At 58.9% G+C, this 26136-nt stretch overlaps 1 protein-coding gene across 6 annotated transcripts in view; it reads right to left on the reverse strand.

Moving 5' to 3' along the window:
* CHID1 (chitinase domain containing 1) overlaps positions 1–26136 on the reverse strand; it is a 47505-nt gene that overhangs the window by 16437 nt on the left and 4932 nt on the right. For 4 of the 6 annotated variants that reach the window (XM_026447288.2, XM_031933853.1, XM_031933852.1 and 1 more), the window contains 9 exons: positions 23621–23774; positions 22017–22166; positions 21248–21380; positions 20023–20067; positions 19094–19200; positions 18426–18487; positions 14211–14303; positions 5246–5347; positions 4455–4610 (listed from right to left, as the gene is read on the reverse strand). In XM_026447288.2, the coding sequence (XP_026303073.1) occupies positions 4455–4610; positions 5246–5347; positions 14211–14303; positions 18426–18487; positions 19094–19200; positions 20023–20067; positions 21248–21380; positions 22017–22166; positions 23621–23731 (959 nt within the window). In that variant the 5' untranslated portion in view covers positions 23732–23774. The remainder of the gene's footprint in view (positions 1–4454; positions 4611–5245; positions 5348–14210; positions 14304–18425; positions 18488–19093; positions 19201–20022; positions 20068–21247; positions 21381–22016; positions 22167–23620; positions 23775–26136) is intronic. The other 2 variants (XM_026447290.2, XM_026447291.1) reach the window with 1 other exon arrangement.

Below are 26136 nucleotides of genomic sequence, written 5' to 3' on the forward strand. Positions count from 1 at the left end.
TTTGAGACGGAGTCTCGCTCTGTCACCCAGGCTGGAGTGCAGTGGCACGATCTCGGCTCACTGCAACCTCTGCCTCCCGGGTTCACACCATTCTCCTGTCTCAATCTCCTGAGTAGCTGGGTATACAGGTGCCTACCACCACGCCCAGCTAATTTTTTGTATTTTTAGTAGAGACGGGGTTTCACCATGTTAGCCAGGATGGTCTCGGTCTCCTGAACTTGTGATCCGCCCGTCTCGGCCTCCCAAAGTGCTGGGATTACAGGCGTGAGCCACGGCACCTGGCCACACCCAGCTAACTTTTTGTATTTTTAGTAGAGACGGGATTTTACTATGTTGCCCAAACTGGTCTTGAACTCCTGGGCTCCAGTCATCCTCCTGCCTCAGCCTCCTGAGTAGCTAGGACCACAGGCCTGAGCCTGCACTGAGAAAGTCTTTCAAGATGTGAGTAAAATGATGTCACAAGGGTGGGCTGTAATGCAACATGACTAGCGTCTTATAAGAAGAGGAGATAAGGGCCTGGCACGGTGGCTCACGCCTGTAATCCCAGCACTTTGGGATGCTGAGGCGGGCGGATCATGAGGTCAGGAGATCGAGCCCATCTTGGCTAACATGGTGAAACCCTGTCTCTACTAAAAATACAAAAAAAAAAAAAAAATACAAAAAATTAGCACCTGTAGTCCCAGCTACTTGGGAGGCTGAGGCAGGAGAATGGCGTGAACCCGGGAGGTGGAGGTTGCAGTGAGCCGAGATGGCGCCACTGCACTCCAGCCTGGGTGACAAGCGAGACCCCATCTTAAAAAAAAAAGAAGAGGAGATAAGGACACACACAGGCGCACCCGGGACCTTGTGAGGACGCATGGAGAAGGGAGTTATCTACAAGCCTAGGAGAGAGGCCCTGGGAGGAGCCGACCTGACCTTAATGGCACCTTAATCTCATCTCCCACCTCCAGCCCCCAGGACTGAGACGAAGCTATTATTTCAGCTGCCCCACCTGTGGTACTTTGTTACCCTTGAATAGTGTGGTGGCGACTCAAGGCCAACACCTATCTGCCTTCCAAAAGCCCAATCAGAAGTGAGGCTTCCCTGAAGGCCTGGTGAGCAGAGCCCACAGCTGGAGCTGAGTCAGGGCTGGGTACATGGGGAAGCCTCTTGCTTTGCACAGGGGACCCTGAGCTGGGAGTCCAAGCTCTGTACATGGCTCCACCCAAAGGCCCCAGAACCAGGCACTATGTCAGGGATGTGGTAAGGTGGGGAACAGGAGCTGTGTTTCCAGAGCCTTCCTGGGATTCCCAGCGTCAAAGGAGGGCTGTGGTGGGGGAGGGTGCAGCACACACAGGAGCACAGACCAGTCCTGACTGAAAGAACAGTTGGGCAGACAGGGTGGCCGGGCCCCTCACTCTGCATTGCAGGAACATGAGAGCTGGCACCCACTGACTGACCAGTGCCCCATCTCAGCAGGAGCAGGGGACCCAAACAAGCCAGGGGCCCTGGGGCAGTGCCCTCACCGGTGTGGAGCCCCGCGTGTCTCAGCGTGTGGCTGACTCACTGGGTGAGACGCGGGACAGAAGACGCCAGGCTCCTCGCCCTGCTTGATGCCCAGGCTGGCCCCAGGCCCTCCTCAGCCAGCACCCGCTCGCGTCCGCCCCTGCAACAGCGTCAGGCCCTGCTCAGCGACCCAGAGCCCACCTAGGGCCAGGAGCCAGAGAACAGTGGGAGCCCAGGCCTGTGCTGGACCCCAGGACCAGCTGTGTGGACAGAGAGGAGTGTGCACGTAGAGTGTCGGGGGAAGGCCTCCACACACAACCCTGGTCTTGCAACATGGCCTGACATCTGCCATGGAGGGGCTCACAGAGGGCACCCCTGGAGGCCAGGCAGGGAACAATGCCCCGACATACTCCTCTATCCACTGCCGCCACCCTCAGGACCCGCGAATCCAGCAGGTTACCTCTGCCCCTCCCCATGGCCGACCAGGAAGAAGCAGGGGTGATGGTTTGGCCTCTGCTCACCTGCCTAGGCTGACACATACACATACCCCTCACGGAGGGCAGGCCTGTGAAGGACCTGCAGAGACTCACAAAGACGACAGCTGAGGCCTCCACAGAAAGGACCAGGTTCTCCAGAAAAGCGAGCAGCTAAAACTGTTTCTAAGAAACTCAACTGCACCCAGAACAAAGATTAAGATGATTTATAAAAATGCTAGGTCAGGCGCGGTAGCTTACGCCTATAATCCCAGCACTTTGGGAGGCCGAGACGGACAGATCACGAGGTCAGGAGATCGAGACCATCCTGGTTAACACGGTGAAACCCCGTCTCTACTAAAAAAATACAAAAAAAATTAGCCGGGTGAGGTGGCGGCGCCTGTAGTCCCAACTACTCGGGAGGCTGAGGCAGGAGAATGGCGTGAACCCAGGAGGCGGAGCTTGCAGTGAGCCAAGATCGCGCCACTGCACTCCAGCCTGGGTGACAGAGCGAGACTCCGTCTCAAAAAAAAAAAAAAAAAAGCTAAAACACCCAGCACTCAACATGGTAAAATTCACAATGCCTGAGGCATCAACCCAAGAGTACCAGGCCCACAGAAAGGCAGCATAATAGGACCCCAAACAAGGAGGAAAAGCAGTCTACTGAAACTGACCCCAATATCAGAACCAGCAGACACGGGCACTCAGCAGTTATTACAATTGAATCCCAATCTGCAAAAGTTTAGTAGAGACATGGAAGAGGGAAAAGGGACCCCAAACAAGCCTCTAGAGAATTGCAACATGTTGGCCAGGCTCGGTGGCTCACGCCTGTCACAGTAGCACTTTGGGAGGCTGAGGCAGGAGGATGGTTGAGCCCAGGAGTTCGAGACCAGCCTGGGCAACATAGTGAGACCCCCCCATCTCATAAAAAATAAAACAAGATTGAATTACAACACATGAGGTGACAAAAGCACTGGATGAGATTAATGGAAGGTTGGGTGGTGAGAGAAATGACTGCGTCAGGCTCAGGGCAGATGGGATTAACGGCAGGTTGGGCATAGGAAGAGAAATGGCCAGGCTGGGCGCGGCACTCACACCTGTCATCCCAGCACTTTGGGAGGCTGAGGCAGGAGGATTGCTTGAGCCTAGGAATTTGAGACCAGCCTGGACAACATGGCAAAACTCTGTCTCTACAAAAAAGTACAAAAATTAGCAGGGCGTGGTGGCGTGCACCTGTGGTCCCAGCTATTTGGGAGGCTGAGGTGGGAGGATAGCTTCAGCCCAGGAGGTTGAGGCTGCAGTGAGCTATGATCACACCAGTGCACTGCAGCCTGGACGACAGAGTGAGACCCTGTCTCAAAAAAAAAACAAAAGGAAACAGAAAAAAGAATCCCGGCCGGGTGCGGTGGCTCACACCTGTAATCCCAGCACTTTCAGAGGCCGAGGCAGGAGGATCACAAGGTCAGGAGATCAAAACCATCCTGACTAACATGGTGAAATCCCATCTTTACTAAAAATACAAAAAATTAGCAGGGCATGGTGGCTGGCGCCTGTAGTCCCAGCTACTCAGGAGGCTGAGGCAGGAGAGTGGCGTGAACCCGGGAGGCAGGGCTTGCAGTGAGCCGAGATGGCACCACTACACTCCAGCCTGGGCGACAGAGCGAAACTGCATCTCAAAAAAGCAACAAAAAAAAGAGATTCCCAAAAGGTAAACGGTGTATTCGTGAGCTGTGGGACAAATTCAGTGGATCTAGTGTTTGTGGTCTCCAAAGGAGAGGACAGAAGAAACAAAAAATATTTGAATAATTTGGCCCCAAATTTTCCAAATTTGCTAAGAGTATGAATGCACAGATTCAAGAGGCTCCATGAACACTATGCAAAAGGAAAATGAAGACATGTCAATCAAATTGTCCAAAACCAGCCATAAATACAAGATAGTCCTAAGAGCAGGGAGGACGGCAACACAGGCGGGAGAAGAAGGTGGCGGTGAAACGCCGTCCATCCGAACGAGAGGGCGGCAACGTGCTTAAGGTGCCGGTGAAAAAACCGACAGCCAGAATTCTACAGCCAGGAAAATGTCCTCCAGAAATGAAGTAAAGTAATGCCAAAAAGAAACCACACTGGCAGAGCACACCAAGAACACACAAAGCAGGAAATCAGTCCTGGGCAAAGGAGAGGAGCATTCAAATTCAACACAGGAGGCCCCGGCCGGCCTGGGTGCTGTCAGCGAGACTGACAGGTGGGGGAAGCCTCAGTCCCAGCCTTGCCCAGATGTGGGGACAGCTGACGTGGCGGTGTCGTGGGTGGCAACCACAGTGGGGGCTGCGGTGGGACGGTCACCAAGCAGGACTGACTCCTGGCCCAGCCCCTATCTCTGACTCTGTGGGGCATGAGCCCCAGGCGACCAGGACCCTTCCCATCACTCCATCTCCTTATACCCACACCCACCCACACCCAGTGACACCTTCAGCACGGCAGGGAGAGCCCTTGGCTCACCTGGCCCCAACAACAGGCTCACGGGCATCCTTGGAGGTGGCGTAGTCCATACCATAGAAGTTGAGCCCCAGGAGGATTTTGCTTCGCCACTTGGACTTGGGGTCCAGGACCTGGACGCAAGCTCGAACCCAGGACAGGGGTGCATTAGGACCAGGCCTGCAGGGCAAGGGGTGAGCGAGTTTCAGCAACAGGGAGGGTGCCGCCCCTGAGCCGCTGTTGGGGCCTCCACCGAGGGGTGCGTTCTCCCCATGCTGCGGCTAACACCTCTAGAAAGTTGTGAAGAACAGAAGTGACCCATCATAATGGGCTATCAGCTGAGCGCCCCCAGGAGGCACGCCACATCCAGGGCCAGGAACTCACATGCGGCCCCCACCGCAGAACCACAGGCAGGAGTCCACATGACACAGTGGGAAGGTCAGCAGACATGAGGCCTTCTGAGCATCCTTCCTGTGGTGTCCCTCCCTGCGCCCTGTGTCACACGGCCCACCCACAATAGTGTGGCTCAGGCCAAGGAGGACAGGGTGGCATCAGGCAGCAGTAGGACTGCCTGTGCCCCGCCCGTGACCCGGCTCCACCAGAGGCAGGGCCCCACCCACGGGACCACCACAGGGCACAGGACAGGTGCAGTGCCACTGGCTTCCCCCAGGTGGGCGTCCAGCTTCAGCAGGTGGCCTTGTGCACAGAACCACGGGTAGGAGGGCATCAGCTGTGCCCAGGAACCCCCCAGGTCCACATTGACTGCTGCGCTGTGGAGTCTGTTGTACCCTAAAAGCCCCCAAGCCCACACTCACTGATGCGCTGTGGAGTAGTCGTAGGTCATGAGGCTGAAACCATCCAGCACGGGGGCCAGTTGCTCAAACTCCTTGTGCGTGAACATGCCCAGTTGGTCGGTCCTGCAACAGACAGGTGCAGCCACCTCAGGCTGCGATGCCCTGCCTGAAACCTCTCCCCAGCTGCGGTTCAGCTGGGGTGAGAGCAAGCTGGCTGTGGGAGACTTGAGTCACTTCTTCCAAGGGGAAACGTGTCCTCCTGGGGTGGGGACAGCCTGAAGCTTGGTCGGGGCCACAGAGGCTGGGGGCTGGGAGACACCGGGATGTGGTCATGGGGGCCCAGAGGCCTGAGACCAGGATACAGTTGAGAATGACAAGCCTAACAGTGGGGAGACCTGGGCCAGGGCTGCCCATGGAGGGGCAAGGTCTGTGGAGAGTGGCTAAGAGGATGGGCCACTGCTGAGAGCTGGAGTCACTGAGATGGAGGTGACTGATCCAGGCTCCCAGGAGCGTCCCCTCCCGGGGTCTGCACCAAAGCCTCCCTGAAAGCAGAGGCAGCTCCTGGGACACAGCCCTCAGGCCCACTCAGGGTCAGCCTGGCCCAATCAGACTGTCCAAAGCCCTCACTGGACCTCAGCAGGTAGATAGGAAGTACAAGTGCTTGGCTCCCAGGGATGGAGCAAGGCTGTGTGGCACATTCCCTGGTCGGCTGCGGACACCTGTGGCATGGGCACTGCAGAGGAAGCAGTCCTGTTCTATCTGCCTGGCCCCTGGGCCATCTCTGGATGGCAGCCCTTCCCGCGGGGACCTGCTCCTTCCTGACCTAGATCCACTGGTAACTAGTGTCTCCTGGGGCAGCCCTCCCGCCTGGCCCAGGAAGAGTTGGGCGCTGGCCTATGGTCCCTCCACACCCAGGTCTGTAAGCCAACGGGAGATGGGAGTGGTACACAAAGGTCAACACTGAGGGGGCCAAGGGACCCCACAGCAGCAGGACACAGGACAACAGCATGGGGGACGCGGCCGGACGACCGGCATTCACCAAAGTGAGGTGGGGCCTCTTGAGGCAGTGAGCCCTGATCTCCCTCAGTTGTGACCCCTCTTCTGCTCAAGGGCCACTGGGCTTCCAAATCTGGACCATGCCAAGGGCCTCAGTGCTGGGGCTTCCGTCAGGGGCTTCAGGGCCCAAGACAACCCTGCAGATCCCTGGACCCACCTGGCAGGTCTGAGGAGCCCCTCTCCAGATGTGCAGTTTTACCCCAGCCCCTGCCTTGAGTCTACTAGGAACAAGGTCTGGGCCTTCCTCCTCTGCTGGGCACCAGGAGACCCAGGCCCCAGAGTCTGTCCGCCCCGCGCTGTCCCGGCCTGCAGGTACCTGGAGCATCATCAGTGGTCCCCTCAGCCCCGACCTCTTTTCCTGATGCCTGCCAGCCCCACCGCTCAGGCATGGTCAGCCTCCCTGGATCCCTGAGAAACAGCTGCCAGCGCTATGCCCATCACTCCTGGTGGCCTCCCTCAGTGCCTGGGCCCCTCTCTCTAGCCAGGTGCCCCTAAGACCTCAGCCCCAAATCCAGCTGTCCACTCAACCCTTCCCGCCCTGCAACCTCCCTCTGGGCCGAGGCCTCCACCCAGGTCCTCTCACCGACACCCAAGGTCATTTCTATTTTTGAGATGGGGTCTCTATGTCACCCAGGCTGGAGTGCAGCAGCACGATCCTATCTCGCTACTGCCTGCAACGTTTGGGCTCAAGCAATCCTCTTGCCTTTTTTAGTTGATTCAAAAAGGAAAAATGGCTGGGTGTGATGGCTCACACCTGTAATCCCAGCATTTTGGGAAGCTGAGGCAGGTTGATCTCTTGAGCCCAGGAGTTGGGAGTCCAGCCTGGGGAACACAGCAAGACTCTGTCTCCACAAAAAAATGAAAACATTAGCCGGGTGTAGTGGTGTGTGCTGTAGTCCCAACTACTTGGGGGGCTGAGGTGGGAGGATGGCTTGAGCCAGGAGGTGGAGGCTGCAGTGAGCCATGACCACGCCACTGCGCCGCACTCCAGCCTGGGCAACAGAGCAAGACGAGGCGTCGGTGTTGCTGTGGACAGGGTGCTTGTGTCCCCACAAATGGTGAAGCTGAAGCCCTAACCACTGATGCGATGGTTCTGGAGATGGGGCCTTTAGGAGGTGGTTAGGGCTAGACGAGGCCATGACGACGGGCCCCATGGCAGAGTTTGTGTCCCTATGAGAAGAGACACCGCAGCTCTTTGCCATGTGAGGATGCAGCAAAAAGGTACCAACTGCACCAGGAAGAGGCCTCGCCAGAAGGCAGCCTCTGGGCTTGCCAGCACCTCTCCGAGTCAGTCCCAGACAGCCCCTTGGCCCCTCCCACACAGAGCCCCCCGGCTCACAGCCCACAACACTCAGGCCCTGGCAGCAGATGCCAGGCGGCGTGGGCTGTTGGTTCCATCCCAGCCCGGCTGCTCCTGAACTGAGATCTCCCAGTGACTTGCATTTGCGCTTCCCTCACGAATAACGTGGTTGAGCATCTCCCAACCTGCCCAACAGCTCCACGCACACATCTGAGGCCTCTCGTGGCTCCGAGTCCAGGTCTCCTGCCCGCTTTTCTGTGGGGTCTTTGTTGCTTGCTTGCTTTTCTTCTCTTCTGTTTCTGAGTCAGGGTCTTGCTCTGTTGCCTCACGAGGAGCTGGGACCACAGGCGCCACCACGTCTGGCTAATTTTTAAATTTTTTATAAGGCCCGGCGCGGTGGCTGAAGCCTGTAATCCCAGCACTTTGGGAGGCCGAGACGGGCAGATCACGAGGTCAGGAGATCGAGACCATCCTGGCTAACATGGTGAAACCCCGTCTCTACTAAAAAATACAAAAAACTAGCCGGGCGAGGTGGCGGGCACCTGTAGTCCCAGCTACTCAGGAGGCTGAGGCAGGAGAATGGTGTAAACCTGGGAGGGGGAGCTTGCAGTGAGCTGAGATCCGGCCACTGCACTCCAGCCTGGGCGACAGAGCGAGATTCCATCTCAAAAAAACAAATAAATAAAATAAAATAAATAAATAAATTTTTTTATAAAGATGGGGTCTCACTATGTTGCCCAGACTGGTCTCAAACTCCTGGGCTCAAGCGATCCTCCCGCCTCAGCCTCCTCAAATGCTGGCATCACAGGCGCGAGCCTCCACACCCAGCCCCTCGCTGCGTTCCCACTGCCGTGTTCGCATTTTCTCTCCCTCCAGCTCTCTCAGGTGGTCATGTGCTCTTGGTCAGTGGCGTGGGCAGCACCGCTCCTCCTGGCGAGAGGCTGGTCTTCTCGCTCCTTTGTGGTATCTTCTAATGTGCCGACATCCTGGTCAGAGTTGTCTGTGTTTGTCAGTCACTCCTTCCTCTCACGTGCCCCATGGTTCTGCTTCTAAGTTGGGCCTTTGCTGCACCCAGGACCGTGGCCAGCATGACTGCCTGTCCCTTTGGCTCCTCCTTTGCCAATCTCATGGCAGCCCTGTCAGTCACAGTTTCTATTCTGCAGGGGCCTATCCCAGTCCAACTCCTCCCCTGTGCCCATGATGCCCTTCCGAGCACCCAGTCCTGTTTCACACGCTGCTATATCAGACACGTGGGCTCCTGCCGTGAGCTGGGCTCGTGTGCCTCCCCCACATCCACAGTGCTGCAACACTCGTCCCTCTTGTGGGCACCGTACTTTCTACCATATTATGGCCTTGGCCTCACCAGACACACCTGACAGAGCTGGTTTCACTCCACAAGGCCTTGGTAGGTGAGGCCATGTGTGCAGGATCTGGCTCCCACTGGCTACAGAACGTGGCACAGAAACCATGAATGCCCCTCATGCCTCCACCAGAAATGCAGCTCCAAGATGTCCCCAAGCAGGAAAGGGCAGTCCTGCCAGGGGACAGGGCTCCACATTGCGCCCCTCAGTGCAGCATGCCAACACGCCACACGCATATGGCACAGCCTGCGTTTTCCCTTCGGGGCTCACGTTGCTGCCCACTGACCCAACAACTCTGCTACAGCCAGGCACCAACCACGGCCACAGACTGGGAACGGTCCTCACGCTTTCAAGGGTGGTAACAACACGAGGGAACAAAGCAGGCCCCGTCCAGAGGCGGAAGCAGCTCACGGTAGTGATCAGTGGGGGAGAGGGGAGGGAACCAGGCCTGCGCCCCTGGTCCTGCCACCCCCCACCTGGCGCTGGCCCTGGGGACCACCCGGGAATGTGGACCTCCTCCTACCCGCAAGAAAGACTGCAAAGGGGCCACTGCCAGGACCGCCCCTCCCCAGCCTGTGTCCCTCACCCAGACAGCCACGAGAGCCGGCAGCGGAGCCATTTGTCTCTGTGCCCCATGGCACCCGGACAAGAGGGGATCGCCATGGCTGAGAAATGAGGTAACAGCTTGTCATGGATTAGACGCAGTGTGACTTCAGATGAACGGGAATTACCGCTCACACCGAAAACACCATGTTCTGAATTCATTTCTGAGGAACGAAAGCCCCGGGAGGAAGGAAAGAAGGAAAAGGAGCTCATCACAGCCCGCTGCCCACCCTCCCATCGCCCATGTCCTGGGTGGGCCCCATGCAGGCAGCAAGGAAGGTGAGCGCCCACTCAGCCTCGACTGGATCCCGGGCCTACACCAACGCCAGTGCCCCTCCAGATGGCTGGACGCGCTCTGCTCTGCCCGGGCTGCCCCTGCACGAGCTTGGTGCTGAGACAGGGCGCTCTGTGCCCCAGGGCCCTGGGGGTGCACTGCCCAGCTGGCTGCCTCACACTCTCCTCCCCAAGTCACCCTTTCTTTCCCTCTTTCCAGAAAGAGGGGATGAACAATCCCAGGTTGGGGCCTAACCAGGTCCCCCCACCACGTGGGCCCCACAGCTGCCAGAGGCCAGGGTGGATGCGGCCTCCAGAACAGCGTTCTCCCAGATGCCAAGGGGAGCTGGTAACACAAGTGAGCCCAGTCTTCTGCCATGTACCCACACCGTCCCACAGCACAGCACGACTCCCACGTTCTACCTACGACCTCCCTGAAACCCCACCCACCCACCTTGGTCCCAACACTGGGCCCATGTGGCAGATGCCCCCTCTTCCCTCGGCTGACCAGGCACCATCTCCGGGTGATGTCTACCTCACTGCATCTTCGCCAGGCAAAAGGAACGTCGGCTCCACGCCACCCCCTCCCGCCGCCATCTGCTGGGGCGGGCCCATCTCTTCCCTGCTCCTGCACTGCAGCGACCAGACCCTACGGGCTGAGCCTCCATCTCTCCCTAGATTCTCGTCTTCCAGCCACCCAGCAGGGGAGAGCCGTAGTCTGTCCCCAGTTGACCTCCCTCCAGACTGACTGTGAGGAAGGTGTGGGCTCAGACTGTGGTCCCCAGTCCCTGCCAGCCACACTGCCTGGTCCCGCAGTTCCCACCTGCAGAGCCAGGCCCCGCAGCAGCCCTGAGGGAATACCTTTGCCCAATCCTAACAGATGCTGGCATCACTGTCCCTGCAACCTCCCACACTCAGGGCATCTGCCCCCAGCAGCCAGTGCCCACACCTGTTCCTCCACCCACAGCTCCCCTCCCCCTCTGCCTACCTGTCAGAGATTTCTGAACCTGTCTCCCATGGCCTTGGGTCGCCTGACCCATCTGCTGCTGCCAGCCTCCTCACCCCCTCACAGTGGCTGCTCTACTGTCCATCAGCCTGCAGGCCTAGCCTGCTCCCTGACTGGCCTGTCAGCACCCTTCAGCTCTTTGGGGACTGACCTCAGCCTGTCCACACTGCACAGGGTGCCTACAGTCCTCCCCAGAGGCCTCAACACACACTGCCAGCACGCAGCCTGCCCCATCCCCCGAGGCTGCAGACAAGAGACAGGTAGGGGGGCAGCAGGGGCCTCTGTGCAAACGTGTTTGCTGGGGATCTGGTGATGCCGCCCCCATGCGTTACCTTTCTCTGACTGCTGAGTGGGGCTCCCCATACAGTGATGGCCTGCCCTAAACCATGGGGCTTGGAGGAGATGGCCAGCGTCGTGGCCCCACCCACCTCAGAGCGGACCACTGCCTACAAGGCCAGCAACAGCGCCAGCAGGGCCCAGGAAGGAACCTGGCCCTCCCTGGGTTTCTGAGATCAGCTCCCTGGACCCAAGGGGGTCCCAGTAGCTAAGGATGCCCAGAAAACAAGAGGGGCCAACTAGAGACTAACCCAAGGGCTCCGCTCCCCACATAAGGGTGGCACCACCACACTGGCACCTGGGGACAGTCTGCTGGTCCCACTGGCCTGTGGGGTTTACACTGTAGCTTTGGCCCTGGGTCTCCTCCGTTGCTGAGACTGTGACCGTGGAAGCTGGGCTGGAGGTCAGCAGAATGCTCAGTTCCAGGACCCGACCCCCTGGGGTCTGTGGCAGCTGAGTTAGGGCTGCCTCTGTCTGCTGACAAAGGACACGATAAATTGGCATTTGGCGACTTGGGGTGCCCCTCCCTGCACCACGCAGACCTCCCTTCCGGGGCCATTGATCCACGGACAGCGCCCCTGGAAAGAGAGAGCCCGTGTGTTGGCAGCGTGGCTCTTGTGAGGTGAATGACAAGCATAATTACGTTCTGCTGCAAAAGTGCCAGGGACAGGGATTTATGAGGCTTCTCTGCAATAGCTGCTCTTCCTTCAGAGCGGGGTTGGGAGGATAAACACAGATGATAAAACAGCCCTCCTCACCTCTGGGGGTGCAGCCAGAGCCTTGGGAGAACCCAAAGGAGGCTTAGCACCTTCACGGGCCCTGCTGACTGGGAGGGCACAGCCCTGCGCTCCAGGTGAGCAGGTGCACAACAGCAGCGCCCAGCCCTCTGCCCAGCTGGGCCCCACTTCCCCGGGGACCCCCACCGCGAGCCCTGGCCCCGCCCCCAGTCTGGTCACAGTGCCCACAGCCCTGGCATGCATCCCACCCTACAGCCGCAACCCCCACCAGCGCCATGCAAAGGGAACTGTGAGCTTGGTTGCTGTGGGGTGAGGGGCAGGGATCTGGCCCAGCTCAGACTGCCCACTTCCGGCCTAGGGCCAGAAGCTCAGGCAGAGGCTGCCACCAGCAAAAGGCAGGCACCTGGCCCTCTGCCCCGGCCTCAAGAACTGCCCTGGGCTCCTGAGCTGGTCCCCACCGATGGCTGCTTCTGCAGCTCCCCTAAGTACAAAGGGCAACCCGGGAGCTCCATGAAATCTGGGCCTCACAGAGGTGGCCAGGCCATGGCCTCTGGACAGGGAGTGTCTGCCATCCCGAGGAACTTTCTCCCAGCCCCAAGCCTGCCAAGTCCTCCCAACCACCTGAGACAGGTGCTGTCAGCTCAGGAAGGGCGTGTCCTCACAGCCAGCCCCTGCCAGCCCCCTTCAAACCCTGGGAACACAGGTCAGACATTAAGTGTCTCATGTTGGAAAAGCCTGGCCATGGTGGCTTGGGAGGCCGGGGTAGGACGATCGCTTGAGCCCAGGGGTTCAAGACCAGCCTCGGCAACATGGCGAAACCTCATTTCTACAAAACAAAAAAACAAACAAAAAATTAGCTGGGCGTGGTGGCATGTGCCTGTGGTCCCAGCTACTTAGGAGGCTGAGGTGGGGGAATCACTTGGGCCTGGGAGGCAGAGGTTGCAGTGAGGTAAGATCGCACCACTGCACTCCAGGCTGGGTGACAGAGTGAGACTCCATCTCAAAAAAAAAAAAAAAAAAAAAGAAAGAAAAGAAAAAGATGCAGTGTGGGGGAGGACACAGGCCCCAAACCCAGAACAGAGGTGAGACCCCAGGCCTGGACTTGGGCCCGTTCTTGCTGGGGGAGGTGAGGTTGCTGGGCTGTGGGAGCACAATCGTCAAGGCAGAGCCGGGCTCCTCCCCCCTAGCACCACCCACAGGTCAGCCTAGCTGGCACATAAAGGAGAGGGAGGGGCCAGGGCACACAGCAGTGTGGGCTCGGTCTGGGACAGGACCCCGAACGCCTGGTCACAGGCAGAGCGAGTCCTGTCTGCACAATGCTGGGTATGTGTGCAAGCTCAGGCCATGCACAAAGCAGCCCCCAGGGCTCAGCTCTCAGCACTCCTTCTGCTTTCCACTTTCCAAGGTCTTCCATCAAAGGGTCAGTCTGAGCCCACCAGGAACTAGGAACTGCGTTGGGCTGGGAGCCAGAAGGGTCTGAGCACAGCCCGCCCCAGCTCCAGGGAAGGAACCTGGCCACGACAGCGGGAGCGGGGCACAGGTCTGAAACCCGGTCTGCCGGACACGCTGCCATGTCTGTCCCAGCGCTGCCTTGCCCGGTTGAAGCCCACACTGATCAGCGGAGAGCCCTGGAAAGCTTGGAGAGAAAAGTCAGTGGACCATGCAAAGCGCCCTCAGCAGCCTCCAGGCTGTGAAGGAGGCCACCAAGCTGCCTGCTCAGCCAGGGGTGCCATCCTGAGGGCATGGCCGGCCTGTGCTGGGACAGGCGTCTGCAGGGTGGCAGCCTCCTGTGAGCACAAACTGGCTCTTCTGTGAGTCCCTCTAGACATCCTCGGGCTTGGGGGTGCACCCAACCACACACAGTGAGTGGCCCACAGTCACTTCTCTGCCTCTGAAGGGACAGAAGGCTGCAGAGGTGCAGAGGGTTGGCAGCTTCTTTCCAGAGTGGCAGGCCGGGAAGCCCAGTGTCTGCCTGAGGGGCTGCCCTGGGCAGAGCCCTGGGTCTTCTGCCTCGACACCTTGGGGTGCCCCCAGCCAGGCCAGCCCTGCCTGGGCTCTGTGACTCCCCAACCCAGCCTGCTTCTGTCCACTTGGCCCCCAGGTCTGCCCCTGGGACTCACGTGCTGACTTGGAGCCTTCTCTGGGCCCCGCACAGGGGTGCAGAGTGTGTGTGGCAGCTGAAGCCTCTGTACAGACGGGCTGGGGTTTGGGTGTTGAGCAGGAGGGCGTGGGCCCTTGGCCAACACCCTGTACCGGCTGCCCCAGACCCCAGAGACCTCCACAGCCACCCCCACGCCTCCAGAGCAGCACTTACCCGGGGGTGATAGCAGGTGGGATGACCAGGAGGGCCAGCAGCCGGGCCTGGTGCAGAGCTTCGGCCAGGTGAGTGAGCATGTGGATGAGGCCCCTGCAAGAACCGAGAGGTGGGGTCGGCAGCGCCTGGCACTGAGGCCTCTCCCAGGGTTCTGCGACACCCACTGCCTCAGGGAGGGGTGGGGCTGGTCCCCAACCTGACACCCTGCAGCAGGGCAGGCGAGGCTGCGAGTCCCTTCGTGGGAACTTCCTATCCATCTCTGGATGTAGCCCCAACACCACTGCCTCATGCCCCAATGGGCCCTCCTAGAGTGGGGGCCTGTGCAGTACCCTAGGAACCCCCAGAAAGAGGGGCTCAACCAGAGACAGCCCCACGTATGCACACCACACTTCAGACACGGCAGATTAAAAAAAAAAAAAAAAAAAAGACACACCAGGTGAGGAAAGGCCCCCAGCAGGCCCAGGACACTGACCCGAGGGCGGCCGCAGGGCACTCCAAGGGCCACACCTGCCTGGTGTGGCTGAGGGAAGGAAGGGGCAGGGCAGTGGGCAGGGGAGGAGACAGGGAGCAGCAATGAGGCCTCCTCTGGCCCCTGGAGTGGAGCAGTGCTCCCCAAGGGACGGCACTAGCCTCCCTCCTAGCATGGCCTGGGAGCAGCCCTCAGGACCCAAGCCTGCCATGCGCACACACCGGTGCCCAGGAGTCTACCTGCAGGTGGCTGCTTTGCAGAAACTGGCCTGGAGCACATGCTGCTGCAAAGTTGGGTTTCAGGGTGAGGCGTCCACACTGGGCCGGCTCTGGCTGTTACCAAGCACGGGAGACTGTCACTGTCGCACTGCAGCCCCGGGAGCAGCCCCATCTGGGGAGGAGACCCAGACCCACCCCTCAGGGGATGACAGGAGGGCTGAGGGCAGGGCAAGAGCCGGCCCTGCTGGCCTCAGGTCCCGCCCTGCTCCAGCACAAGCCTCTATGGGGCTTGGTGAGAACCAGGTTAGGTCAGGATGGGGTGACGGTTCCTTAGCCAGTACCCAGAGGTCCTGGTGCTCCCGATGGTGCCAGGACCAGGGCCTGGCATGTGCAACTGCTGCATAGTGGCAGCTCCTGTTTCCCTGACATGGCCCAAATGGGACTGTCATTTTCCAAGCTAAGCCCCCATCAATTCCTGGGTAACTCTGGCCCAGATCATCCGGTGTTAGTTCTGCCGGCTGCAATGCAGGCAGAGTCCTCAGCGGGGAGCAGAGTCTTTGGGCAGCCTGTCCTCACGCCTCTGCAGCTGTGTCCACAACTCTATGGGTGCCAGTGGCTGTCACGCACTGCGTGCCACTTAGAGGTGGTGGTCAAGGCGGGTGCTGCCCCTGCCCCTGAAACACCAGAGCAAAGTGAGCAGAGTAAGCCCTGCCCAGATGCCTGGGGAAGTTGACCCTACCTGGGGGCCTCCTGCCTGGCTCCCAGCCTGTGGGCTTCGTGCTGTCTGCAGGTACCCACAGCTCCCGAGGACAGTGGTGGGATGGCTTTCTTCCAGGGCCACACCAGACCTGAGGGCCAAACGGTGCCCCCAGTCACTCTGTGAGGGGCCCAGGGAGCCTGGGTGTCCACCCGCAGTCAGGCTGTGTTGCCCAGGTGTACCTGGGCCCCCAGGAGACAACATGGGCCCTGGAGGCGATGTGGGCTGCAGCTACAGTGGTGCAGCATTGCCCGGAGTGCTCCTCACGACAGACCCCCTCACATTGCCAGCTGCTGGCACTAGTGGCTCCGAGCGCCCCTATCGCAACCCCTCTGGAGGTGGGGACAACAGTAAGGGGCTGACTCAGCGCTCAGGAGGGACCAGAGGCAGCAACACCCCTGCCAAGGGCACTGCCAACAAACTGCAGGAAAAGCTGCCCTGAGCCTCTGTACAGGGCCCAGTGCATGGGACCAGAACCTGCCAAGCCCAGCCTTGGGCCTGGCACACTGGGGCTGGGGTCCAAGTAGTGGTCGGAGGCAGGACTGTGCTGAGGTAGCTCCCAGGCAGCAGAATGCCCAAAGGAATCTGTGGAGCCTGGATACTGCCTGCCCCTGCCATGCTGGCAGCTCCCCATCTTCCTGCAGGAGCCTGGACACGAGGTGCTCACAGGCTGCTCCCACCCGTCCTCCCCTGCCGCAGCCACTCCGGCTCGGCAATTCCCCTACTGCCCCCTGCCCTCCCACCCTGACGTTAATGACCCGTCAGGAGCCCTGACACGAGGTTGTCTCAGCACCCTCAGCCTCCACCCCAGACACGAGGCTGTCTCAGTGCCCCCAGGCCACCCCAGACATGAGGCTGTCTCCTGAGGAGCCTCTGGTGCTGTCTCACTGCCTACCTAATGCCCTGAAACAGAAATAAGTTACGGCAAATCTGATTAATAGACCCGTTCTTCCAGGATGAGTGAGAAGGCTGGAAGCTGGCGGACTCTGTCTCCTGCTGAGACACCCCTCCCCTCAGAGGGTAACGGAAGGTCAGCCCCCGCAGGGTCCTCTGCCCACTGCTCAGCAAGGACCCCCCCCCAGGCAGGGCCTGGGATTGTCCCTCAGCCAGGAGCACAGGCACCTGATCCTCCCGCAGAGCTGGGGCCCCTCAGGGGCTGTGCAGACGACAGGCTCCCCACAGTCTCGGGGACATCCTTACCCCCACTGCAGTGCCCCTCCCAGCCTCTCTCCACGCAGCTCCTTGTCCTCCTGCTGCTGCCAGGCCTCCCAGGAGGAAAGCAGACAGAGGAGCCTCTCAGACACATCCAGTGAGGGGCACACTGAGGGGTGCTGGCGGAGGGTGTGGGGGTCTGGGCACCAGGATCCAGTGGGGGGCACACTGAGGGGTGCTGGCGGAGGGAGTGGGGGTCTGGGCACCAGGAAACAGGACTCCAGGGCTCTTCTGGAGCCTGGGCCTGGGAGCAGTTCCAGGAAGAGCCTTGGACTGCTGTCTCCCAGCCAGTGAGTCCCTCAGAGCCCAGTGGGAGGAGCGGCGGGGATGCAGAGGCTGGAGCCACCCACAGGGGCAGGACCTGTACGGGCTCCAGGCTGAGGGTCCTCTGAGTCCCTGGGCGGGAATCCTGCCCTACTCCTCATGGGCTCCGCCTCAACAATGTCCCTTCCCTCCCTCAAACTTAAGATCTGTGTGGGGACGCTGCCCCGGGTGGGCAGAGCCTGGACCTGCAGCTCCTCTGCCCACAGCAGCAATGGGAGGAAAGTGCCATGGCTGCTGCAGGGTACACCATGGAGCCTGAGCTCAGGCCTGGGCTCTTAAAGCACAACCAGAACTATTTCAGGTGGCAGGGCCGGGGAGCCGATTCCAGAACCTACGGCTCGCACAGAAGGCTGAAAGGCTGGACAGCTGCCACAGGACTCTGCTGTCCAGGCACCTGCGGTGGAGACGGCGCCAGCCTCACTCGCTGCAACCAGTGGAGTGAGAGGAAGCCACCTGTCCTGAGCACGTTGAGGACGCCCCTACCAACATCTTGGGCAGCAGTACTGCCCCCCGCCATCTTGTGCGGCAGTCGCCCACTTTGGCAGAACAGGGAAGGTGGCTGTTTCAGGTGAGTTGACTGGGCTGCTTGGGCAGGACCAAGGAAGAGCCATTCCTCAGGGCTGTGGCCAGTCCAGTCCAGGCGGGGGAGCACTTTCCATCACTCCCTCCAATCCTGGTCAGGTGGCCCACGGGGAGTGGGAACCCGCACGGGTCATGGGAGGGCTGGGCTCTGATGTGGCAAAAGGAGGCGTGACGGAGTGCTGTGGCCGCCTCCCGGTGGTGTGGACTGCTGCAGAGCCTGCGGGCCTGGGAGGCATTCCCCAGAGGCCACCACTGCAGTCCACACCACGGGTCCCGGCCGTGCTCAGGGACACCCCCAGGAAGGTTCCCCCATGCTCAGTGAGGAGTTTCTGCTTATGTCCAAGCTCAACCTGCTGTCACCATCTGGGCCATCTTTCTCTTGCCAAGTCCTCATGAATGAGGGTCCTCGGGTTCCTCTGACTACCCAAGAGAGGCATCAGGGCCGGTGCAGCAATGCGTTCAGAGCCGGCTGCGTGCCACAGGCTGCTTCCACTTTTCTGAGCAGGTGTCCATCTTTTGTGCGGCCCCATCCCCACCCCAGGCACAGGGACTGTGGAAGGAAGGCCCTCCCCAAACCCCTGGTCTTTCCTCCAGCCTCCTTCAAACACCAGGGCCAGGAGGAGGGCCCCCCACCACCACCTGTGCCCACTCACACGCGCTTCTGGCTTAGCAGCTGGTTCCAGACCTCCACCACGAAGCCATCAAAATGCTGGTTCTGAAAGAAGCAGTCACAGGTAAGGAGGGCCTGGAGGTCCAGGAGGGAGGAGTGGAAAGACAAGAAGCCCGCCACCTCGGCCCACATGGTCAGGTTGTGGCCTGGTCACTCATGAGGCAAGACCCAAGCCTGGGCTGTATGCCCAGAAGTGCCTGTCTAAAGGAGGAAGTGTGGGGGTCCCAGAGGAACAGGGGTGGAGGGGCCAGTGCTCTTCTGCATCCCGCCCACCCATGTGCCTCCCCCAACTCCACCCCGGGGGCGTGGGGGCTCCCTGACCCCTGCAACCCAGACATACTGGCAGCCAGCAGGGCTGGGTCCCCTCCCAGGAGGGTAGCAGGCAGCTGGGCTTTGCCCAAGGGAAGCACCCTGGCCCAACAGACAGGTCTCCCATGCCTGGGACCTCCAGAGGAACCGTGGTCAAGAAAGTGAGCAGCAGCCTGAGCCTGGCTGATGCTGCCTTCCCTGGAAGATGGGGGCCACACCAGAAGGTGCCCAAGGAAGAAGCCAGAAAAGCCGAGTGGAAGCCTCGCGGGAGGCCCAGCCAGACGGCCAGGTGGGACCTGGGGGGGGCTATGCTCAGAGGCTGGAGCAGCACACAGGCCTCACCTTTGCCACCTGGACCACGGTCTTGCTCAGCTCCTCTATCTCATCCTCACTGTCTAAGACATTCCGGAAATCATCGTAAGTCCAGTCCTCAAACAGGAGCCGAGGCACTGCGGTGGCAACAGACACACACGGGGGCCGTGAGTGGGAGATGTTGGAGGCCCCTGCTGCTTGCTGCCTCAAAAGGGCATCCCCTTGGCCTCCAGAGGGAAGTGAGACCAGACAGTGAGGGCAGGAAGGCCACCTGGAGCAGCCACGCGTCCAGAGAGGATGTCCCAGAGCCTCACAGGCTGGAGAGGGAGGGGTGGTGGGGAAGGAGCGAGCAGACGCTGACAGTCCTGATATCCTGACACCAGCTCCCCACAGGGCTCAGCATGGTAGTGGCCCCACCTTACAGGAGGGAGGCTGGGACAGACTCCAGCTGCTCCAGCTCAGCCCTGTCACCTGCTTCTAGCATCCCCCAGAGTCTCTCCCTCAGCAACTCGTACTCTTAATCCACTGCCTCTGAGGTTGCCACTGGATGTGGGGACACATGTCCCCCATCTCTAGCCACGAGCTACAGGGGCACAGGTGAGCCAAGGTCAGCATCACCCTCAGGCCGAGCCCAGGGCTTGGCCCTAGCTGCCCTGATAGGACTCATCAGGTGAATGAAGGAAGAAATGGAAGGGAGAACAATGAAGGCAATGACACTAGCCAAGGAGGTGCTGGCTTTGGAGGGCCACAGCCTGTGTGGGGAGGAGAGCCCAGGACTCCAGCCAGACCAAGGGCTGTGAATGCCAGGCCAGGGCCAGCCTCATCTCGGAGCAGTCAAAGTAACCTGTGCCGCAGCAGCACAGCTGGGTAATCAGGAACACGTGGAGACCCCAGCGCCCACTTGTCCACCCTTGGAGGTTGTGCCATCAGGGCCTTCACTCCTGGCCTGCCAGACTCACCTATGTGCAGGCCCTTGGCATTCTTCCTGATGGCTCGCATCCACCCTGTGGGACATGGAGGGGACAGTCAACAAAGGGACACGCGCCCAGCCCGAAGACCCAGCCTATCTGAGGAGGAAAACATGGCAGCTGCACCATACGCAATGGGAAGGACGGGGCTGGGGAGGCAGGTGTGAGAACCCACCCCTCCCTGGCCCAGGGCTGGCCCTCCACACTCCCTTTCTGACCCCAACTCTCACCCTTCTGGCCAAGGCCCCCTCCTGACCCTGCAGAGAAGCTCTGAGCCTGCCCTCCCTGAGCTGGGACAGATAAGAGCCTGTGGCCAGCCAGGGGGACAGGCAGCTGCATCCCAGGGCCTGGGGAAGGTCAGGGTTTCTCCGAGCTGAGGGATGGCCAGACCCGCCAGGCCCTGACACTGGCCGACACTCTATCACCTCCCCACGGTTCTGTCAGTGTCAGGGAAAACCACTCCTGCTCTCGAAACTCCAAAACTGCCTAAAACTTCCCCTGCCATTTCTCTCTGTCCGAGACCAAATGCAAGGTGCGGCCATGTAAACTTGGGCAGATGTCATCAGGATGTGCCATCAGGAGGCAGCCTCTGCCTGAACCCCACCCTCCTCCCTGGCATTGCATGAAAATTGCTGAGAGGGACAGAGGAGGAGAGGCCAATGGCCTGTGCCCTTTATGGCCCAGAGGCCGCCTGAGTCATTGTAGAGCCCGTCCTGCTCATGCTTGTGTGCGGCCCAGAAGAGAAAGGGAAGGCCCACCTCACAGCCACCTGGACCACGCAGCAGAGCTGGGCACAACACTCTGAGGCACCAACCTGGCCTTGCAGAGGGTCCCACAGTGGCAACCACCTCAGAAACCCCCTCCACCAGGCCTGCCCTGCTCCACTCCCCTTCCCACTCAGGACACCAGCCCACACCATGGGCCTGCTCTCCAGGCTTGGCCACAAGGGGTGAGGGCATGTGCCTCACGGCCATCACACTCACACACCCACTGTCTCACACTTAAACATGTCCACACTCAGTCACATTTAACACTCACAATCTCTTCTCTCCCACATCATTAGTCTCACACACACTCACATTCACACTTAAATCACACACACACTCCCAGAGACACCCACAAAGAGAGACACACCCACTTACACACACCCCTGCTCTCACACTCACACTCTTTTCAGCCTGTGGGGCAAGCACAGTCAAGCAGGAAGGATGAGAACCTTGGTCCACGTCGTGGAGGCCCGTGACCTCAAACATCTCACGGCCACGTCTCTTCAGCTGCAGCCAGACGGGTGAGATCTGTGTGAACTTGCTCCCAAAGACCTTGGTGACATCGTAGCCATGGCTGTTCCACTGGCAAAAGATGGAGACATGAGACGGAGGACGGGTGAGTGAGCGCCTGCCTCAGCACGGTGCTGTCATTCTGGCGGCTCTGGACATGCCCAGGGCTGGCCAGTGTAGACAGATCTCAGCCCGGACTGACATCAGCTCCTGGCCTGGGGTATCCTTCTCCCACTCTGGACTGCCACTCACAGCCTGGGACCCAGGCCACGACATCCCTTTCACCAAAAGTGACCGGTGCTTGTCTCAAGCCCTGCCCAGAGCTAGTGCACACCACTGCTGCAGGCTGGCAGCTGGGAACAGCAAGAGAAGAGGACGCTGGGTGTGAGAACCCACCCCTCCCTGGCTCAGAGTTGGCTCTGCACACTCGCTTCCTGACCCCAGACAACCTGAGAGCCCACCTTGGGATTCAGGGGGAACCCACAGAGGTCACCACACCACAGCAAGCCACTGGAGAGACCCCCAAGGCCTTACACTCTGCCATCTCCAGAATAGCACCTCTCCCACTGTAGCCTCACGGCAGTGACAGCCTCGGGAGATCGGAACACAGACCCCCATCACTGACTGGCCAGAGGAGGCCACCGTGGGGCCAGGGCAGCCCGCCTGAGCCTCAGGACCTCCCTCTGCACTGCGAGGGCCCCAACTTACTGGAGTGACATAGCCCAGTACATCTCCAGCAAAGTGTCTGTCCCGGGCCTTGGCCGAGCAGTAGCTGCGATGCTCAAGAACCACGCTCTCAGCTTTGAGGTCCGTCACCACCAAACCCCGGTCTTGAACCGGCTTATCTGAAAACTGACTCTGAAATAAAAGCAATGAGACAAAGCCATCAGTCATCTGTCCTCAGTGTAGAACACAAAACCCCACCCAGCAAGCCCTTTCCATTCAGCCAGCAGCCGAGTCTCTGGATCAACACAGTGCTGCTGACCTCCAGACGCTGCACGTAGAGGATCGAGACCACAGCAGGCAATTCAATTCAGAAGGGCTCTGGCCATCAACAGACACTGGCCAGCTGTACAGGGCCTTTCCCACCCCTGCTCCGGGCCGGAAGGCAGGCAGGCAGCCAGATAGCTATGGTGGCTCCCTCCTTGCATGTAAGGGTGGATAGTCTTGCACCAGCTCTGGCCACTTTATACCCATCCGGGCACTCCAGGGCCACACACTTTGCTGGACAAGAACATGCCAGGTGGGCTGGGTGTGGTGGCTCACACCTGTAATCCCAGAACTTTGGGAGGCCGAGGCAGGTGGATCACCTGAGGTCAGGAATTGGAGATCAGCCTGGTCAACATGGTGAAACTCCATCTATACTAAATATGCAAAAATTAGCCAGGCACGGTGGTAGTCGCCTGTAATCCCAGCTACTCGGGAGGCTGAGGCAGGAGAATCGCTTGAACCTGGGTGTCAGAGGTTGCAGTGAGCCAAGATTGTGCCACTGCACTCCAGCCTGGGCAACAAGAGTGAAACTTCATCTCAAAAAAAAAAAAAGAACATGCCAGGCACATGCCACCATGCTGGCCAACACTGCCTGCCACCGCCCCCGCCAATGAGAGTCTTTTCCTGCCATGTCACACCTCCCCCTACTCCACTTCTGCTCCTGGAAACCTTCCATCCAGTTATCAGCTCGTCTCTTCTGTCCACACTCTGCGGCCTGGCTCAGCCTCCCCTTGACCTCGCCCCAAGAGGCTCCGTGAGAGAGAGATTTCCACTGCAGAGTTTATTTGCCCCCAGACAGCACAGAGAGCATCTGCCAATCCAGGACTAGGTCACAGGAACTGTCCTGTGGCAGGGTCTAGCCAGCGGCATGGGGACTGCTAGGACTGAAGGGTGGTTCTGTGAGTTTACACCTTGAACATGCAATCCCAGGGCCATCCCAGGGGAACACCCCAAAAAGCATGAGGCAAACACCGCTCAAGGCCATGACAAAGACGGCAAGATGAAGATGCAGGTGATATAAGCAAGAGGTGGAGGACGGAAATTGGCAACTGGCACATAAAACAAGCCCCATGTGGGGTGAGTGGGGAGGCACCCTACCCTCAAAACTTGGCTCCAGAGGCTGCTCACTCAGAGGCACTGACTGGCCAGAGCCCCAGAACCACACAGGCCGCCCACCAGCTGCGGGCTCATCAGGTGCCTTTGTGAGGAGTCAGGCCCCTCGAGCCTCCTGGCTCACAGGCCCCAGTGGACAGAAAGGAGAAGAGGATGATGGATCAGCCCTCAGCCAGGACAGTTGCCTCAAGTTCCCAGGCCACCCCTACCTTCTCCAGCAGCGTCTTTGAGGCAGCTTTTTTGGCATCTGACTTTGACAGCGTAGTATGAACAGGGCTGTAGGCCAGAGCAAGCCAGAGGAGGTTGAAGAGTGTCTGCATGGTAGGTATGTCACAGAAGGGTCCAATCTTGGGGTCCTGAGGGCTGCAGGGAGAGCAGAGCACATTCAAACAACCAGTAGAGAGAGGCAGCACATGGGCAACCCCTCTGCTGAGGGGGCCACTTTCTCCTAATAGGGCCTGGGTCCTCATGGCACTGGGCGAGGCCTTGGCCACTGGGACACAGCCTTGCCCTGGACCAGCCCTGGTGGCCAGAGTCCATTCTCCAGTACTCCTGGGCCTCCTGACTGAGCCACCAGTTCCTCCTAGACACCCAGAAAAGAGCTTCCTCACCATCAGCCACAGAGCCCTCCCCTCACAGTCTAAGGCCGCCCTGACCACCACTAGCCATCTAGGAGAGCACTGGTCCCCAACTCCTCCTTCAAACCCAAAGAAAGCCAAACCATGGTAGGGCTTAAGTGTAATATAATGAAGTCACAAGCTGGGCCATGTGGTGGCTCACACCTGTAATTCCAACACTTTGGGAGACTGAGGTGGGAAGATTATTTGAGCCCAGGAGTTCTAGACCAGCCTGGGCAACATAGTGAGATCCTATAAAAATTAAATATTTGGGCCGGGTGCAGTGGCTCATGCCTGTAATCCCAACACTTTGGGAGGCTGAGGCAGGCAGATCACCTGAGGTCAGGAATCCGTGATCAGCCTAACCAACATGGTGAAACCCCACCTCTACTAAAAATACAAAAATTAGCTGGGTGTGGTGGTGTGCACCTGTAATCCCAACTACTCAGGAGGCTGAGGCAAGAGAATTGCTTGAACCCAGGAGGCAGAGGTTGCAGTGAGCTGAGATCACGCCACTGCACTCCAGCCTGGGGAGAGAGCAAGACTCCATCTCAGAAAAAAAAAAAAAAAAGAAAAGAAAAAAATCGTAGACTCAGAGAAGCCTACGATAACGATGACGATGGTGGTGATGCCACATAAGTACTAAGAGAAAATATAGATACCCATTTATGCAATCTCAGGGTAGAGAAGGCTTTTCCAGCTCTATGAGCAATGGGAGGGATGAGGAAAGAAAACACCACTAGAGTAGAACTACGTACAAATGTAAGACTTTCATTCAGGAAATAAAGAAGGAAATGTGAAGACAAATAATAAACCAAAGAATATTTGGAACATACTTGACAATAGTTTTCTACCCATAATCTATTCATAACATGCAAATAAATCTCACAAATCAAGAAAAGACACTTGAACAAAAAATGTCCCGGCTGGGCGCGATGACTCATGCCTGTAATCCCAGCACTTCGGGACGCCAAGGCGGGCGGATCATGAGGTCAGGAGATCGAGGCCATCCTGGTCAACAAGGTGAAACCCTGTCTCTACTAAGATACAAAAAATTAGCCGGGCGTGGTGGTGCACGCCTGTAGTCCGAGCTACTCAGGAGGCTGAGGCAGGGGAATCACTTGAACCTGGGAGGAGGAGGTTGCAGTGAGCCAAGATTGCGCTATTGCACTCCAGGGTGGTGACACAGCAAGGCCCCAACTGAAAAAAAAAAAAAAAAGTCCCACAGCTGGGCGCAGTGGCTCACACCTGTAATCCCAGCATTTTGGGAGGCTGAGGTGGGCGGATCACCTGAGGTCAGGAGGTGGAGACCAGCCTGGCCAATGTGGTGAAACCTCGTCTCTATTAAAATACAAAAATTAGCCAGAGCCGGGCGCGGTGACTCAAGCCTGTAATCCCAGCACTTTGGGAGGCTGAGGCGGGCGGATCACGAGGTCAGGAGATTGAGACCATCCTGGCTAACATGGTGAAACCCCATCTCTACTAAAAATACAAAAAACTAGCCGGGCGAAGTGGCGGGCGCCTGTAGTCCCAGCTACTCCGGAGGCTGAGGCAGGAGAATGGCGTGAACCCGGGAGGCGGAGCTTGCAGTGAGCTGAGATCCGGCCACTGCACTCCAGCCCCGGCGACAGAGCAAGACTCCGTCTTAAAAAAAAAAAAAAAAATTAGCCAGGCGTAGTGGTGGGCACCGCAATTCCAGCTACCCAGGAGGCTGAGGCAAGAGAATTCTTGAACCTGGGAGGCGGAGGTTGTGGTGAGCCAAGATCTTGCCACTGCACTCCAGCCTGGGCGACAGAGTGAGACTCCATCCACGCCAAAAAAATGTCCTACTATAAAAATATCAGATGAAGCCGGGCGCGGTGGCTCAAGCCTGTAATCCCAGCACTTCGGGAGGCCGACACGGGCGGATCACGAGGTCAGGAGATTGAGACCATCCTGGCTAACATGGTGAAACCCCGTCTCTACTAAAAAATACAAAAAATTAGCCGGGCGAGGTGGCGGGCACCTGTAGTCCCAGCTACTCGGGAGGCTGACGCAGGTGAATGGCGTAAACCCGGGAGACAGAGCTTGCAGTGAGCGGAGATCCGGCCACTGCACTCCAGCCTGGG

The sequence above is a fragment of the Piliocolobus tephrosceles genome, chromosome 13 (assembly GCF_002776525.5).
Source record: "Piliocolobus tephrosceles isolate RC106 chromosome 13, ASM277652v3, whole genome shotgun sequence".
Taxonomy (NCBI): Eukaryota; Metazoa; Chordata; class Mammalia; order Primates; family Cercopithecidae; genus Piliocolobus; species Piliocolobus tephrosceles.